General features: G+C 38.4%; 1 protein-coding gene and 1 non-coding gene across 2 annotated transcripts in view; one reads left to right on the forward strand and one right to left on the reverse strand.

Annotated features, from left to right (window-relative positions):
• Window positions 1–18,659, forward strand: part of GIPC2 (GIPC PDZ domain containing family member 2) — a 73,955-nt gene that overhangs the window by 25,224 nt on the left and 30,072 nt on the right. The window contains exons 2-3 of the mRNA XM_002922319.4: window positions 825–1,010; window positions 11,246–11,426. Of these exons, the coding sequence (XP_002922365.2) occupies window positions 825–1,010; window positions 11,246–11,426 (367 nt within the window). The remainder of the gene's footprint in view (window positions 1–824; window positions 1,011–11,245; window positions 11,427–18,659) is intronic.
• LOC117801235 lies at window positions 3,868–3,974 on the reverse strand. Its single transcript, XR_004623763.1, has one exon. It is a non-coding gene; the product is annotated as a U6 spliceosomal RNA (small nuclear RNA).

Raw genomic sequence — 18,659 nt, forward strand, 5'->3', positions numbered from 1 at the left:
TTCCTTTATTTTGAGAATTAAGGGATTGGATTAGTGGTCTTTGAGGTCTGTTTTAGACCTCTTCATTTTAGTGCCTCATTCATTCATTCATTCTCTCAAGCACTATAATGTAAGATAAATAACTTCCCTCATTTAAAAAAAAATCACCAGGGGTGCCTGGGTGGCACAGCGGTTAAGCGTCTGCCTTCAGCTCAGGGCGTGATCCCGGCGTTGTGGGATCGAACCCCACATCAGGCTTCTCCGCTATGAGCCTGCTTCTTCCTCTCCCACTCCCCCTGCTTGTGTTCCCTCTCTCACTGGCTATCTCTATCTCTGTTGAATAAATAAATAAAATCTTTAAAAAAAACCAAACAAACAAATCACCAGTTTTCAAAAATAGTCTTGCCTATGATTTCATTGTGGTATATATATCATGGCCTTCCTTTGGGAACACAACTTTTGGTTTTAGCATTGTAAATGGCAGGTAATGTAGGTGTTTAAATCACTTCGAAGTTGGTATGATTTGAACTCAGAATCTTGCTCTTGACAAATATAGGCTCTGTGACCTTAGCCAAGTTACTTTTTTAGCCTAAAATTCCTCATCTATAATTTGCAGGTGATAATGTGTTTATGAAGTCATTGTGAGGATTAAATGAGATCGTAGCTGTAAATTGTTTAGTACACAGCCTTGCCTATAGGAACTACTCAATATATATTACCTGAGGTTAAAGATGTAATTTCTTAGATCATAAATTGAGGACTATTTCGCTCAAATATTAAATAAACTAATGACCAGAATGTTTCCTAATGGAAACTGAGCTAATATATTTCTTTCTTTCTTACAGATCTTATATTGTACTTTAAACACACCTAAAGTTGATATGGAAAGACTCTTAGGATCACATGTAGGTCTTGAAGATTTCATATTTGCCCATGTGAAAGGGATCCAAAAAGAAGTGAATGTGTATAAATCTGAGGATTCACTTGGTCTCACCATTACAGATAATGGTACTGGCTATGCTTTTATAAAGGTAAGTCTTAAAAAATAACTATGTGACCTAACTGAGGGTAATATTTAAGAAAATCTACGAGGTCAAAGAAATCTTCAGATTGAAAGCTGGCTTAGCAGGGATGGTTTGATAAGGTTTCATTTAAAAAGTGTTTCAAAGACCTCATGTTTTGTTTACCCTTTCCTTGTATTTTTTCTTTCAGTTTAAACTTCCTCTAGAATTTAGAGCTTACTGAAAAGGAAAGCATGGCCCTTGTGCCCAGTCATCCATATGAGCTGTTGTAGGTCTGTAGCTCATTAATATCTGATGACTTCCATATTGATTTCCATTGATTTTTAGGGTTTTTTCCAAGTAAGTGTGTGTGTGTGTGTGTGTGTGTGTGTGTGTGTGTGTGTGTATAATTTTTAAAAAAGTAATCTCTGCCCAGTGTGGGGCTTGAACTCACAACCCTGAGATCAAGAGTTACATGCTCTACCAACTGAGCCAGCCAGGCACCCCAAGTGTACACATTTTTGACAACTTATTTACTTCTTAAAAAAATGTTTTCCAACATTTTCTAAACTATATAATTCTTTTATTTAGATAAAAAGAGAGCAATATAGAGCTTCAAAGATGAGAGAAGGAAGTTTGAAATAGTATGAAAAACTAAGAACTAAGGAGTGGTAAAAAGAAAAGTAGGCTCATCTCTCTCTCTCTCTCTCTTTTTTTCCCAGGACCCTGGGGTCATGACCTGAGCTGAAGGCAGGTACTTAACTGACTGAGCCACCCAAGTGCCCAGACCCATCTCTTAAACACTTGTATTAAGTAATTGTGTAACAGCTGACTTACATTGAATGCTTATGTACTAGGTACTTTACATACCTTTCTCACCAATCCTCACAATTCAATTTGATACGGTTTTTTCTTGTTGATGACAACAAATTTTTAATGTATAGCTTATTGTACTCATACCTGTGTAACTACCNCCCGCTGAGCAGGGAGCCTGATCCCAGGACCCTGGGGTCATGACCTGAGCTGAAGGCAGGTACTTAACTGACTGAGCCACCCAAGTGCCCAGACCCATCTCTTAAACACTTGTATTAAGTAATTGTGTAACAGCTGACTTACATTGAATGCTTATGTACTAGGTACTTTACATACCTTTCTCACCAATCCTCACAATTCAATTTGATACGGTTTTTTCTTGTTGATGACAACAAATTTTTAATGTATAGCTTATTGTACTCATACCTGTGTAACTACCACCCAGATCAAGGGAAACTTAATTTCTACCACCCAGAAATCTCTCTTGTAACTCTTCTCAACCTGCTTCCCCCACAAAGGTAGCCACTATTCTGACCGCTATCACCATAGTTTTGCTTGTTCTTGAGTTTCATTGAGTAGAATCATGTACTCTATTGTTTCTGGCTTCTTTAGTTCAACATGATATCTGGGAGATTCACCTGTGGGTAGGCAGTATTATTAACCTCTATTTTAAAGATGTAGAAACAGGATCAGGGAGGTTAAGTAGCTTGCTTCAAAGTTACGTAGCTGAAAAATTCAGGATTTGAATTCAAGAGATCTGACTCCAGAGCTGACATTCCTATCTACTTCATGAAGAATTAGTTGTAAATTTCATAAACAGAACATGTTTCATGTTTTTATTTTGTCCAAATCTTTGCTGATGCATTGTCATCATTAAAAAAAAAAAAAGTCTTAGGGAAGCTATCTTCTTAACTGTAAATAGTACTTTATTTAACTTCCCATTTGATAGAATGGCTATTTTTAGCTCTGCAAAAGATATGACTGTGCTGAAGGTTGAGTGGGTGATCAAATGGAAAATCGTGAGTTGGGAAAGTCATGTGGGATTATCTGGGGGAAGCTCAGGACATGAGGCACATGCAGCAATGCCTTTCTAATGTCAGCAGGGAAGGGCTTAGAAGTTTTGCAAGCACGTGTGGATTTTTTAGATCTTAACCTCTGATGTTCAGAGCTTGTGTTCTTTATTTTTTTAATGCCTCCTTGAACATGTGCCTGCTTCCGTATTCATTGCTGGTCCTGTGGAGAGAGAACATGATGGCAAAGAGGAAGTGGAGCATAAGCCAACTGCTGACATATAATTCAACTTAGAGAAATGAATATCCTGCTGTGTACATGGTTAATAAGACTTTGTAAAAATTGAGGGGGGTTAATTTAAAACTTACTGAAAGATTGTAATAATACAGAGGACTTCCAGAATACCCTTTACCCATTTCTCTAATTTTTACCATTTGCCACATTTGCTATTTTGTTCTCTCTCTCTCTCTTTCTCTCACACACACACACACATATATAAATACAAATACATATAATTTTTCTGAACTATTTGAAAAAGTAGATTGTGTGTATTATGCCCATTAACTCTTACTATTTCAGAATGTAGTTACTAAGCACAGGGTTTTTCTCTATATAACTGTAGTACAGTTGTGAAATTCAGAAAATCTAATATTGATAAAACTATAGTATGGACAAAATTATTTTATCAGTTGCCTAATATCCTCTTTAAGCTAAATGTATATATATAAACAAAGTATTCTATTCAGAGGTTACTTGGAATAGGTTCTTTCCTGACCCTTTCCCCACTAGGTGATTATTATTTATTTGAAATACTGTTGAATCCATTTGCTTCTTTTTGAATTGAGTTTGAGTTTCCCCCCTCATCCTTGTTTTAATTTTTTCTGAATACATAAAATATTAACATGATTCAAAAGTTAAAACTATATTAAAAGACATTCAGAGATCTGTCACTCTTTCTCCTAGTCCTCTATCCCATTACTCATTTCTCCCACTCCTTATAAGTGATCATTTTCATTAATTTTTGGCTCACCCTTTCAGTGTTTATTTTTGCCAAGATAAGCAGAAAAAAATGAAACATTCCAAGAGTTTGTATGTCATTCTTGTTCAGGACCTGTGTTAATCTTTTCTGTATGGTTCCAATTTTAGTATGTGTGCTGCTGAAGTGAGTACTTGATATCCTTGCAGTAGTGGCTAGAAGTTAGTAGGTTAGAGTAGGACAGTGTGGTACAGATTCAGACAAGGGTAAGGAGGAAGGATTCCATGGTTAGGGAGGCAGGGCAGTGTGATGCGTAGGAGCTTGGGCTATAAAAGTACACAGGCCTGGGGCGCCTGGGTGGCACAGTCAGTTGGGCATCTGATTCTTGATTTTGGCTCAGGTTGTGATCTCAGGGTCCTGAGATTGAGCCCTTTGTTGGGCTCCATGCCTCCCCTCCCCAGATTTTTTTTGAGAGAGTGTGAGTGAGCAAGAGCACAAGCCGGGCGGAGGGTCAGAGGGAGAGGGAGAAACAGACTCCCCATTGAGCAGAGAGCCTGACATGGGGCTTGATTATCAGGACCCTGGGATCATGACCTGAGCTAAAGGCTGATGCTTAACCCACTGAGCCACCCAGGTATCCTGGGTTCCATGCTCTTCTCTCTCCACCTCTCTGTTTTTTTTAAAGGAGGCTCCATGCCCAGCATGGAGCCCAACACAGGGCTTGAACTCATGACCTCGAGACCAGGCCTTTGTCAAAATCAAGAGTCCATTGCTCAGCTGAGCCACCCAGGTGCCCCCAAAAAGCAGTTTTAAGAGGGAAGGTCATAGAGATAAATGCCTACCTCAAGAAACAAGTCTCAACCTAACTTCATACCTCAAGGAAGTAGAAAAAGAACAAATGAACCCAAAGTTAGTAGAAGGAAGGAAATAACAAAGGCCAAAAATAGAGACTGGGAATATACAGGGGGTGCCTGGGTGGCTCAGTCGGTAAGCATCTGACTGTTGATGTTGGTTCACGTCGTGATCGCAGGGTTGTGAGATCAAACCCCATGTCGGTGGGGAGGGGAGTACTGCTTGGGAACCTCTCTCTCCCTCTGCACCCTCCCCAAAAGAAAAACAGACTAAAAAGACCATAGAGAAGATCAGTGAAACTAAGAGTTGGTTCTTAGAAAAAAACATTTGACAGACCTTTAGCTAGATTCACCAAAAAGGACTCAAAACCAGAAGTGAGATAGATGTTACACTGGATACCACCGAAATGCAGAGGATCATAAGAGACTACTGTGAACAGTTAGACCTAACATACTGGACAACATATAAGGCATGGGTAAATTCCTAGAAACCTACAACCCACCAAGACTGATGATGAAATAAAAAAATCTGAACAGATGAATTTAATCTCCTTGATAGTAATGAAAAACTTCCCAACAACAAAAGTTTAGGACCAGATGGCTTCACTGGCAAATTCAACCAAACATTCAAAGAGAAGAATTAATACTAATCCTCAAATTCTTCCAAAAATTAGAAGAATGCACTCTTCCAAGCTCATTTTATGAAGCCAGTGTTACCTGTATACCAAAACCAGACAAGAGTGCCCACAAGAGCCAGTATTCATAATAACATAAATGCAAAAATCCTCAATAAAACATTAGCAATCATATTCAGCAATACATTAAAAAGATCATACCTCATGACCAGGTGGGGTTTATTCCAGGGATGGTTCAACATCCACAAATCAATGTGTTATACCACATTAACAAAGTGAAGGATAAAAATTATGATTTCTCAGATGCAGAAAAAACATTTGATAGAATTCAGCATTTGTTTATGGTAAAAACTCTCAACAAAGTGGGTAAGAGGGAACATACCTCAATGTAGTAAGTGTCCTATAGGACAAGCCCACAGCTAACATCATACTTAGAGGAAAAGCTTTCAGCTTTTCACCATTAAGATCAGGAACAAGGCAAGGATGCCCACCCTTGCCACTTCTATTCAACACCGTATTGAAGGTTCTAGCCCGAGCAATTAGGCAAGAAAAAGAAATAAAAGCTATGCAAGTTGGAGAGGAAGAAGTAAAATGGGGGCGCCTGGGTGGCACAGTGGTTAAGCGTCTGCCTTCGGCTCAGGGCGTGATCCCGGCGTTATGGGATCGAGCCCCACATCAGGCTCCTTCGCTGTGAGCCTGCTTCTTCCTCTCCCACTCCCCCCTTGTGTTCCCTCTCTCGCTGGCTGTCTCTATCTCTGTCAAATAAATAAATAAAATCTTAAAAAAAAAAAAAAGAAGTAAAATGGTCACTGTTTGAAGACAATATATACAGAAAACTCAACACTTTATCCAGAAAACTATTAGAACTAATAAATTCAGTAAAATTGATATGCTAAAATCTAACATTTCTATATGCTAATAATGAACTATCAGAAAAAACAGTTCCATCTACAGTTGCATCAGAAGAGTAAAGTACTGAGGAACAAATTTGACCAAGGAGGAGAATATCCTATTGAAAACTACAAGATGTTAATGTAAGAAATTGAAGCCAAATAAATGAAAAGCTATTCCATGCTCATGGTTTGGAAGAATTAATAGTTAAAATGTCCATACTACTCAAAGTAATATTACAGAGTCAGTGCAAACCCTATCAAAATTCCAATGACACTTTTCAAACAAATAGAATAGTCTTAAAATTCATGTGGAACCAACCATGGAAGACCCTGAATAACCAAGTAAGGTTAAGAAAGAACAAAGCTGAAGGCAGCACATTCCCTGATTTCAAGGTATATTACAAAGCTTTGGTAACTAAAACAGTGTAGTATTAGCATAAAAACAAACCTTGATCAATGGGGCAGAATAGAGAGCCCAGAAATAAACTCCTGCATATATGGCCAATTTATAATAAAGGAGCCAAGAATATACAATGGGGGAGGGAATACTCTTTTTTATTTACTTTTTTTGGATACTCTTTAATTAATGGTGTGGTAAATATGGGATATCCAATAATGGGAAAATTGGATAGCCACATGCAAAAGAATGAAGCTGGATCATTCTCTCACACCATACACAAAAATTAATATAGAATGTATTAAAGACTTGAATTAAAACCTGAAACCACAAAACTAGGAGAAAAGCTAGGCAGTAAGCTCTTTGACATAGGTTTTGGTGATGATTTTTGAACCTGAAAACAGAAGCAACAGAAGGAAAAATAAAAAGTGGGACTATCTAACTAAAATACAGTCAGATTAAAAAAAATGGGCAGAAGATCTGAATCAAAGAAGACCTACAGATGGCTAACAGGTACATGAAAAGATGTTTTGTCATTAATCATCAGGGAAATGCAAATCAAAACCACAGTGAGATACCACCTTGCACCTGTTAGAATGGCTATTCTCAAAAGGACTAGAAATAACAAGTGTTGGTGAGGATGTGGAGAAAAGGGAACCCTTGTGCACTGTTGGTGGGAATGTAAATTGGTGTACGGAAAACAATATGGCGTTTCCTCAAAAAATTAAAACTAGAATTACCGTGAAATTCAGCAATTCTACTTCTGGGTATTTATATGAGGAAAATGAAAATGCTAATTCAGAAAGATAAATGAACCAAGGATACCTGGGTGGCTCAGTCGGTTAAACATCCAACTCTTGATTTTGGCTCAGGTCATGATCTCAGGGTGGTGGGATAGAGCCTGACACTTGGCTCTCTGCTTTGTGCAGAGTCTGCTTGTCCCTCTCCCTCTGCGCACACTCTCTCTCCCAAATAAAATCATAAAGACAAATGCACCATGCATTTGTGTACAGTGTTCATTGCAGCATTATTTACAATTCTCAAGATGTGGAAGCAACCTAAGTGCCCATCCACTGATGAATGGATAAAGACGTGTGAGCGTGCATGTGTGTGCGTGCATATGCACGATGGAATATTAGCTGTATAACAGAATGAAATCTTCCCATTTGTGGCAATATGGATGGATCTTAAGGGCGTTATGCTAAGTGAAATGTCAGAGAAACACCCATACTGTAAGATCTATCTTCTATGTGAAATCTAAAAAATATATATATGATTAAAAAAAAATTGAATTAAAAGACAGTACTGCATGGTTCTCACAGATAAAACTTTTCAGGTGAAAAGACAATGGATTTAAATATTTGTGATTTTAGATTTTACAAGTCCATTTTCCCAGAACCAGAGTATATAAATAACCTAATCAGAAAATTCAGAGTATACTTTTAACAAAACCGGAAATTCCTAGAGCAGTTTAAGATGAGTTGGCAAACATTTATATAAAGGGACAGGTGGTAAATGTTTTAGGCCTTGTTGTAATTCAGGGTCATGTAGGCTGTTGGTACCACCTCTCTTTGAACCCCAATTCTGTTGTTTGTTGTGTTCTTTTAATCAAGCCGTGTAATCACTGTACCTTGATATTCTTCTCTGTTAATGGAATGAGGCTTGCTTTGAAGGTTAAATGAATTAACTATTTACGGTTGTTATGAGTGTTACTTCATTATGAATGAGGTTTGAGGACAGTGTTGGGTGGATCAGCAGCACAGATCTCAGAGTTGCAGACCATGGCAGTAGGGCATGCAGCTCAAACAACTTTGAATCTGATGCCTTAGCTTTGAGTAGGGTGGGATGTTGCCCTTGAGTTCTGCTGATACCTGTGATGAGCAGACAGAGTTCTGTAAGTATATGCAATGAAATAATGGAAAATACTATAATAATGGTCTAAAATGTTTGGGAACCTCTGAGTTTAATAATGTTGTGAATCTCATCTTTTAAAAAGTATTTGTCTTCTCTGCACTTTGCAATATCAAGCTCTAAAGCCAGATGAGACAAAGTTCTGTCATAGAGAATGATAATAAGTGACTCAGTAAATATAAGCGTAGAATGAATACCTTTTTCTTTTCCAGTTCTTTGTGTTTGAGTAGTACTTTTAGCAATATTAATCTGTGTCATGTTATGATTATCATCCAGAAACTTGTCTCAATGGCTACCTCATTTTTTATTCTATGACTTAAGAGGCTAAGGCTTAGGTAACCCACAACATATATAATCAGTGTCTTCTCCTTTGCTTCTATATCTTTTTTTTTTTTAAGATTTTATTTACGTGAGAGAGCATGCATACGTGGAGAGTGAGGGGGAGAGAATCTGAAGCAGACTCTGCACTGAGTGCAGAGCCCAGCGTGGGGCTCGATCCCACAGCCCTGAGATCATGACCTGAGCCGAAACCAAGAGCAAGATATTTAACCAACTGAGCCACCTAGGCATGCCCTTTGCTTCTGTATTTGATTGCCCTTATGGTGCTCTTCAAGTTTCTTACACAGATTTTCCCATCTCTTCATCCCAGATCCATATCTGCTGCCTCTGACTATTACCCGTGCTTTGACTTGCCCGCCTGGATTCTAGCCTTGCTACTTGCTCTGACTTTCGGTAACTGCCTTTCCTCCTTCTGTCTGGACACTTTTCTAGTGACCTCTGTGGCTACTCACAGGTCCAGGACAACCTAGATTTTTGTTACCCTGACCTTTAATTTACTGGTAAGATTTATATGTATCTGTAAAGTTTTCCATTTTTAAAAGTTTTATTTATTTAATCCTTATGCTCCACACGGGGCTTGAACCCATGACTGCAAGATCAAAAGTTGCATGCTCTTCTGACTGAGCCATGTGCCTTGTAAAATTTTTCATTTAATTAATTTTATATAATTATTTTTAATAAAATTGTGATAAGTCTTAAAAATATGTGATGGTACACTGAAACTTATATGGTGTCATTGATCAAAGGAAAAAAATACGGTCAGAAGATATTAAGAGATAAATTAGAATAAAAATCAAGAAAGTGAAAGTTATATATAGATTTTCACATTCTTGAATGGCTTAAGAATGGGTAGATGACAGGATATTAAATAGTTTTTTTTTGTTTCTTTAGACTCTAGTTTTCCTTTAAATCTTGCTTATTTTTCTGTGATCTTAGTAACTCTTAATTCTGTTAACTTATAATGCTAGTATCGACTCCTAATAAAACAATACGTCAGATTGTGAAATTTCTCATTTTAAAAAATATTTCACTTTTTGTAATGATAGTGAGCTCTGAATTGGCATTATTTTGTTTGCGTAAAGCATATTAATAGTTACTATTATAATGAAAATAGGAATGTTCTTAAAATTTGGGGGTAAAAAAGAAACCTATTGTGAGTTCTGATACATAGTAATAAAACTTAAAAAAGTCCAACCTTCCCAGAGTAGTCTTGTACAATTTTCTTTCTTCTGATGATATTATGGAGATGCTGGGGTACATGAGATCAGTTCTCCTCTTAACTCTCAGATGCAGTGGTCACCCTGCTGATTCAAAAGATGTTATTTTTCCACCTGGTAAGAGTGGGGAATGCACATGCTTTTATTATACATATAGTAGTCCCTAATATTTCTATCCTATCCACCCCCATGAAGGATTTGTGACTCCTGAGGCAGACGGTGGCTTTTCTTTTGCCCTGTTCCTCACTATTGTGGAAGAATTGAACTTTGCAGGGCTGTTAACTGTGCAGGGTTTTCTGGGCCTCTTATCTCTAAAATCCTTCCATAAAATCTTAGTACTATCTTAGGGACTCTTAGGTCTCCTTTTGAGGCTATGCACTATAGACTTATTGTGTAGAAGTAAAATAGATTTAAGAAAGACCAATATGAAGTTTTCCTGTGGGTCCTAAGTTCTCCTGACCTAAAATATATAAATGAAAAATGATAGTATAAAATCACTTACTGGCTTCCTAAATGGTAACCACACCTGTGTCTTATTAGTTATCAATGTTCTTAGCAGAGGTTGTACCAATTCTTGAATCATTACATTTGTAACTAAGGTTTAAAAAACGTTGCCAGGAAAAAAAAATCTTCAGCTCTATTCTTATGTAATGGGTTTCATTTTGAAATGATTCAACAACCATTTTTGGAGGAACTTTTTTGTGTAGTACTGTGCTAGACACAGAGCATGTAATGGTGAATAACACCATCTCTGTCTCCAAGGATATTACAGTTCAGTAATGGAGATTGAGAAGTAAATGAACAATTGCACTATAGTATGCTGAACTGGCAAATTACTTGATCTTCCCAAGCTTCAATTTTTCTGATTTATGACATGAGACTCTCATAAAGGTTGTTAAAATTAAATGAGATGGCAAATGTGAAGTGCTCAGTTTAGAGCTTAGAATATGTAGCAAAATCTATAGAAGCATGAGAGTGACACCCTGACTGTTCTTGGGGGAGTATCCCAGGGGATGTCAGAAATTTCTCAGAGGAGGTGTTGATGACTGATGGAGCATAATTCTGAATGAGGTAAGATGGTTGTCCTTTGTTGCTTGGTCTTTCATCTTTGAGCATTAAGCTGCATTGTTAATATGTCAATATATATAATGTCTCAGGAGCCTGAAAAATGTTATGTAGTTCTATTTGTATTATGTGTTATCCTCAATTTTCTTTCTTTCAGAGAATTAAAGATGGTAGCCTAATTGACTCAGTTAAAACAATCTGTGTGGGGGATCATATCGAATCCGTAAATGGAGAAAGTATCATTGGGTGGCGTCACTATGACGTTGCAAAAAAATTAAAGGAATTAAAAAAAGATGAACCCTTTACCTTGAAGTTAGTAGAACCGAAGAAGGGATTTGGTAAGTTGGGTGTGGATGTGTATGTGTGTGAAGTGTTCCCTTTCATGGCTTGTCTTTCTATAAGCGTAGTGAGTACTAAGATGTCATGCCATGTGATACCATTAAGTGTATGCATTAAGGATGTAGAGAATGATAGCACTACTGACAAGGGATACTACTATTCAAGAAGAAAGTTGTTTAAAAGGACAATTTCTGAAAGACCTTTGGAGATACAAAGTCTAATGTCTAGTGACTCTGTGGCTGTTCCAAACTCCAAGAAGAGTACATTGTATTACATTTATCTTGCTGAGCAATAAAATTCTTGATTGAGCTCTCTAAGCTGTAATAACTGTTGTTCATGGACCTCAACAGCAAAAACTTCAGTTACACACAGAATTGGTATTTAAAATAGTTATCTAGTCTATTTTAAAGACTTCCTTCAATACTTTTCCTCCATTGGCATTTTGAATTGGCAGCATGGGATGGTATGAAATTACTTCCACTTTGGTGTGACATCTGTACTTGCTTGGTTTTAGCCATGGCAGCTGTGTCCCAACTGTTCAAACCCCCCAGGGCCATCTCATCTACAGGAAAATGTGCCAGCTTCCCTCTCACTACCCAGCACTATTTTAATAAGCCAAATGACGGCCTAGTGTTCATCAGTGTTGAAATATTTTCAGCAGAATCATTCTAGGTTGCCCTTACTCATCTGTGACCCCACCCAACTTATGTTCGTTCTTTTGCTCACAGTATATAAATATTCCTTATAGTTTGTCTCTAATGGCGGTTTTCTCAGGGCAGTTCATAAAAATGATGGGAGAATGCAATAGATCTGGGGAATTATATTTTCCCTCCCTTAGCACATAAGCGAAAGATCCTAGCCATATGGAAATGGAAATTCTTCTCTGCTTCCAAGCGATTCTGTGCCATTTAATAGAAATACAGTGTAGATTGTATGACTTGTGGGAGAAAGAGTTCCATAGAAGACGTAAGAAAAGAGTGCCTTGCATTGAGCTGTGTATAGAATTGTTGAATCCCTATATTGCACACCTGAAGCTCATATAACACTGTATGTTAACTATACTGGAATTAAAATTTAAAAAAACCCCAGAAGAAAACACTGGGTGGCAGGGGTGAGGGGAGGAAGAATGCCTTATGCCAGTGCTGCTTCTGGGGGGACCATTCATTTAGGAAACAGTACTATAGATACTGTGATTCTGCGTGGAGTATGACCCAGATTCTGAGCTCGCTGGTCACAGAAGAAGGTGGGCAGCTTTCAGATTTCTATCTAGTGCTCCTTTTGAAGTGGCTTTGTTTGCTAACCAACTCCTTGGGTATCATAAACCATTAGTGTGTAAGCAGTTTGAGATATTTTTATTTAATTTAGACACTTTGTAAATCAGTCATTCTCTTAGTACAACTGAAGGAGTATAATTTTTTTCCACCTTTATCTCTACCACGTAATCTATTTTTCAGAGTTAATCTTTTTTCTATTTTTACCTATCGTCTGCATCTAAATCTTGTGGTTCCCTGTATATTTATAGAAAGTTGCTGATTCCTTTTAACTTGGATGCTTGGTTGGTATTAGTCTTGGGTGTTACAGAGATCATTGTATTTAGCTATTACTGCTCCGTGATTAGAGTTTTTTCCTTCAGTACCTGAGACACACATGTAGGTGGTTGGTGTGCTGCACTGCCTTATGTGCCTGGCTACTATTGAACCTGCTCTTTGTTGCCTCATTAGGAATTCCACGTACACATTTGAGAAGGACACTAGGTAGGATTTTCCTGCTGGGGGTGTATTATTTTAGCATCCCAAATTCTGGTGGTGCTGTGGGTTAGGATATATGGAAATCGATTTTGGAGCAATGATAGGTGTTTATCTTCCAAAGTTCCTATGGCAGCTTAACTCAACCCAACTTAAATCTGCTGGACTGTATGTATTTCCCACTCTGGGTTGGTACTTGACTTTGGGCCATAGCTTGGGGATTTCTCTCTCAGAAGTAGGCCTTGCTGCCCTGCCCATACTTTTGCCCTCAATTTTGCTGCTTTTTGCCTTGGGATAAAGGTAGTGCTAGTTTTTTTCCTCATCCTTTGACTTCATTCCAGCGCTTGGCACTTTTCTTGGAAGGGGAGTATACATCAGGAGGTACTTGAGGGATCTAGCTTCCCCCAGTTCTCTTGTTTCTGATCTTATTTTTTGTGGTTTCCTTCCTTCCTGCGTCTTCTAGCATTATTATTGATGAATTGATTCAAATTCCTAGTCCTTCATGATTATCTGATGTTGTTGTCTTGGATTCCTACAGTCGAAAAGGGCCAGTGTAGGTGGGGCAGAATGTTCTGGTCTCTGTGATCAGTTAGGCCACCCAGGCTGAAGTGAAGTCATTTCTAGGATTTTACCAAAAGCAGTTGAAATAGCCATACACTCTACTATTTTGACATTTCCTTACAAACTTCCCTAAAGATTTAGCCTGGGGAGTCATGTGGATTGTGTCCTAAAATGCAAGAAGAAGTGTAGTTGATTGCTTTGCAGTGGTATAACAAGGGTGATGAACACAACTTTCAGCTATGGTTAGGGGAATATTTACAGCCTGCTCCCATTTTCATGTATTAGATCCACCACCAGTCACATCCCACTTCCAGGGGCTATTATATGTGCCAAGATTCTTTGAGACCTATAGAATAAACCCTTTCTAGCTTAATGAAAGGCATTTTTTGTAGACTATCAAGTAGGTCTCAGAAACAAAGACTGTGTCAGTCATGCCTTGGGAAGGTCAGGAATGAGGGCCATTTGAAGGACGTATGAACCAGGCGCCTTTCATGGCCCTGGCCTGATTAACTCCCTCCAGTTATTTCCTGTCTTCATGTTACTTCACTCGGGATTCAAATTCCTGGTAGAGCAGAGGAAACTGATTAGGTCAAGTCCCATCTTGATAGTGGGGAGGCAGGCTATATGGTTAATAGGCCCACCAAAATCATGCAGAACAGTGAGGGAGAAGTTTCCTTTTGGGTAGGAAAAAAGTAGCAGATGTCCATTTTGCCATTTCTCCTAAGCTATTATACCTTGTTCAGTGGATTGTGTTGGTTTTCTCTTGACTTTGAATTTGACTCTACCTATATGTTATACTGTCAGTCTGGGTATATCAGAATGGATCTGGAGGGAGGCAGGGTATTGTCAATTGGCTTTGGGTGTCTGGTCTTACGGAATTTTTTTTCTGTTTGGCATTGGGTGCTGTGTAAATGGCAGTTTGGTAATGGACTCTCTAGAGATTGTGATAGCATCAAACTTTAAGATTTTAAGGACTCTCTACACCCAACATGGGACTTGAACTTACAACTCTGAGATCAAGAGTCTCATGTTCTACTGACTGAGCCAGGCAGGCTGCATCAAGCTTTCTTTAAGGGAAAGAGTAAAAGCCACATTCTTCCTGGTGCTGGCCCCCGGATTTGGAAAGGACAACAATCCATATTTGGACTATACTTCTGGGAAGTTGTCTCCCGCAAATAATTTATTGAGAATCTTCTGTGTTCCAGGTACTCCATTAGGCCCATTGGATACTAAGAAAGAAGACTAAGCCGTAGCTTCTGCCTTTTGAGGAGCTCATAGTTTAGCAGAAGGCTGTTACTGACTGAATTGTGCCCCCCTAAAATCCATGTGTTGAAGTCCTAATCTCCACTGCCTCAGAATGTGACTGTATTTGGAGATAAGGTCTTTAAGGAGGCACTTAAGTTAAAATGAGATCATTAGGGTGGGCCCTGATCCAATGTGGCTGATCTAAGAGGAGAAAATTTGGACACAAATACACATAGCAGGAGAATGCCATGTGACCATGAAGACCTCTACAGACCAAGGAGAGGGGTCTTAGAAGGAAATAACCCTGGGGATGACTTGATCTCCAACTTCTCTAGAACTGAGGAAATAGATTTCTTTTGTTGAAGTAAGGTAGTCCTTTGTTGCAGCCCTAGGAAACTAACACAGAGGCGATAGGCTTAAAGAAAAATTATGGTGCAAATTCTTTGACTGTGGCAGTATAAGCTAATAATCTAGAAGGTATAGGTGGAGTATCTTAGCTGTCCTATGGCCTTGGGTAGATGGCAGGAACATACTGATGTTTTCATTCAATAGATATTTGAGCAGTTACTGCATACTGGTCTTAGAGTGTTAGTTGCTGGGATAATAATAGTTTCTTGAGTATTCACTGTATTCTGTCACCATACTACCTGCTTGGTATATCACACGAGTAAGATCTAGTTCTTGCCTTCAAGAAGCTCCTGTCTAGTGGGAGGAGATGAATATGAAAAGAAATTCAATAAAGAGAGTTAGAGGTTCTAGCATGTACCGGAGGCGTAAAAGTGGGTGACATCAAGTCTACCTAAGGAGTTGAGGAAAAGCTTCCTGGAGAAAAGGTTTGAGCTGAATCTTAAAAGAGCTGGGCTCAGTGAACAGATTAGGGAAGGTTGTCCCAGGGAGTAGGAATAGAATAAGCAGAGGTGTGGAGGTATAGAGCAGTATCCTATGTTTGGGAATACCATGAATGTTTGTATGATTGGAGTAGAGGTTCTAGGTGGTTGTGTGGCAAGAGATGAAGCTCAAGGGTCAGTAGAGACCAAATAATCAAGAGCCTTATATGTGAAGATAACGAGTGGGCAATGAAGGGGCTTAAGCAGGTGATGATACTTGGCTTTTATGTCAAATGGGTGGGGGTGGTTTATAAGTTTGTGTGGCCAAGGAAATTCATGAAGATTCTATCATGTAGATTGAGGAGAGAGAAGATGAAATCCTGAATGATGTCAGTAGCAGTAGGTATGGAGGTGAGAAATAGTTCTGAGGAATAGACAGTGGTGTGCTGGAGCCATTTGTGCACATCTCTTCCAAACTCCATGTTCAGTGACCTCACATTGGTGGCTTGAAATTGGCAATGGTTGGGGTATTTATGTCACAGACATAGACAATTACTGCAAGTTTGGACTTTTTAAATTTTTTAAAATTTTTTTAGCCTGGAGAGCTGATGGTTAAACATTTACCTGCATACCACTGAATATTAAGAAGGTAGAGTTGGAAACTCATTGAATGTAGAGGTAAAAGAAAAGGGATTGCAAACGATGACCCACAGATTTGTGGCTTGGGTGAAGGATGGAAAGGAGTGCTTTTCTTTAAGATGAGGAAAACTGGAAGAGAAATAGATTTGGGTGAGGACTTAGAGAAGAGAGACTGTAGGTACAATATAATTTTAGGCCTGATGAGTTTGAAATGTGTGGGAGAATTTGGAAATGTGTAAGAGGTAGACAAGTATTGAGAACTGAAGCCTAGGGAATGGGATTTATGAGTAATTTGAAGCTGTGGAAATCTGATCACTCAGAGTAGTAAGAAAAAGACCAAACCTAGAGCTGTGGGGGAAGCCCAGCATTTGAGTAGAAAGAGGGGAGCCAGCACAGTGAGGAATGACCAGACATGGAGGAGACAGCCTTAAATGGCCTTTTCCCAAGTGCTCAAGAACCCATTCATTACTTGTCCCAAGAGCAGGTGCTCCACTGAAGCTTTCGTAAGTTGGCGGTGGGGCTCTGAGGGAGAAATAAAGGCTACTTTAAAACACACCCTCAGATTCTCCTGCGTTGATCAGAGTTTAAATCACTGTTTTTCATCTAGTGGATCTTAACCAGTGTGTTTAGAACAGGGAGTAGAATAGAATTGAAAACTTCATGATGCTTTGTGCCTAGTAAGGGTAGGTTACATTGTACTTGTCAGTTACATGTGTTTTTGTATATTTGTGTTTCAGATATATGTATGTGTGCGTCTGTATAATTGTTATGATATAATGTGTATGTTTCTCACTGTGGGTCATAGAAGAAAAACTTGGAAGCCACTGGTTTAAATGATTCCCTTGTTAAAAAATTTGTAGTTTGACAAATCTTTCCCATACCTAACACGGTTTCTCCTGGTCAGCTTCTTTCTGATCCAAATTCTCCTCCTTCTAGCCATGAGTTGATGGCAGCCTTCCCAGTCCTTATCAAGTATCGGGTGGAATGTCTCTGATGGTATTTTTTTTTAGGGCATGGCTCATTTCCTTTCCCTTTTTGCCAATGAAAAGAAACATGTCTCCACAATGAGCTCAGCCCTGCAGGGTTTGCCCTGTAAACCTAGACTTTCCCAAGGCTATGAAAATCCACTCTTAACTGGCTCTAGGACCAGACTAGTTCAACTGGTTTGTTTCCTGTGAGGCCTTTTAATTGCAGAAAAATAACTGTTAAATCTATGAAACTTAGATTGTTTTACTTGGATGAGCCTGTATTTATCCTGGAGAAGTTCTTTAGTTTGTAATTGTTGCCCTTAATGGAAAGATGTTTGTAGGAGGCCTGAATTGTTTTTGTAAACTGTTTCCAAAATCGAAGGGAGTTGAAAGAAAAAGTTTACCTCCTAAAGCATTGATAGTCTTTATTTTGGGGTTAGATTTTGTAATAGATCTCTGGGCTATGTCTTCTTTTAGAGGATTCATTTCTGTGCTATGTGTCTATCAGAATAGGATGTTCAGTATGTGAAGTACGTCTGAGTCCTTTGAGTCATTCACAGCTGGAAAACTCGGACCTCATCTTTGTGATTCAGCTTCACTGATGTACTCATTTTCAAAGTTGAAGTCTATTTGATATTAAGAGAAACTTCGGCTTTTAAGTTTTAGATGACTTTTTAGATAAAGTATTTTTTAAGTATTTGAAATGTCTGTTTTTCATGCTATTTCTAATGAAAAAGTTTCAACCAGCAAATGCTTTTGGTGCCTTTTCATGTATACTGAATTCTACAAAATATACGGGGAAATATGATAAAAGTTACTAAAGAGGAAGAAAGGATAAGTAGTTAAGTATATAGACTGTCATATATAGGCTGTGTGATAATGCGGCATTAGATGAATTACTTAAACTTTCTGTGGCTTGGTTTCTTCATACAAAAGGTGAAGATGGTAATAGTATTTATCACATTGAGGAGTAAATGATTAAACATAAAAAAATCCGAAAATAGTCCCTGACGCATAGTACATGTTCAATAAAAGTATTATACTATTATTATGAAGGTGTAGCCTTTCTATAAGTTCATGAACAGCAATGCAGGGGAGTTGGTTAGTAAGTATTTTTTGGGAACTCTGGCACAGTTCCAGATCATGGAAAGACAGATAAGGACATCACATCTCATATCAAATAATGAGATGTATTCATATGTCCTTATAGTAGCTACCCGCCTTTCAGTTTTCTAAGTACTTTCTAA

Source organism: Ailuropoda melanoleuca, chromosome 2 (assembly GCF_002007445.2).
Source record: "Ailuropoda melanoleuca isolate Jingjing chromosome 2, ASM200744v2, whole genome shotgun sequence".
In the NCBI taxonomy this organism is placed as follows: Eukaryota; Metazoa; Chordata; class Mammalia; order Carnivora; family Ursidae; genus Ailuropoda; species Ailuropoda melanoleuca.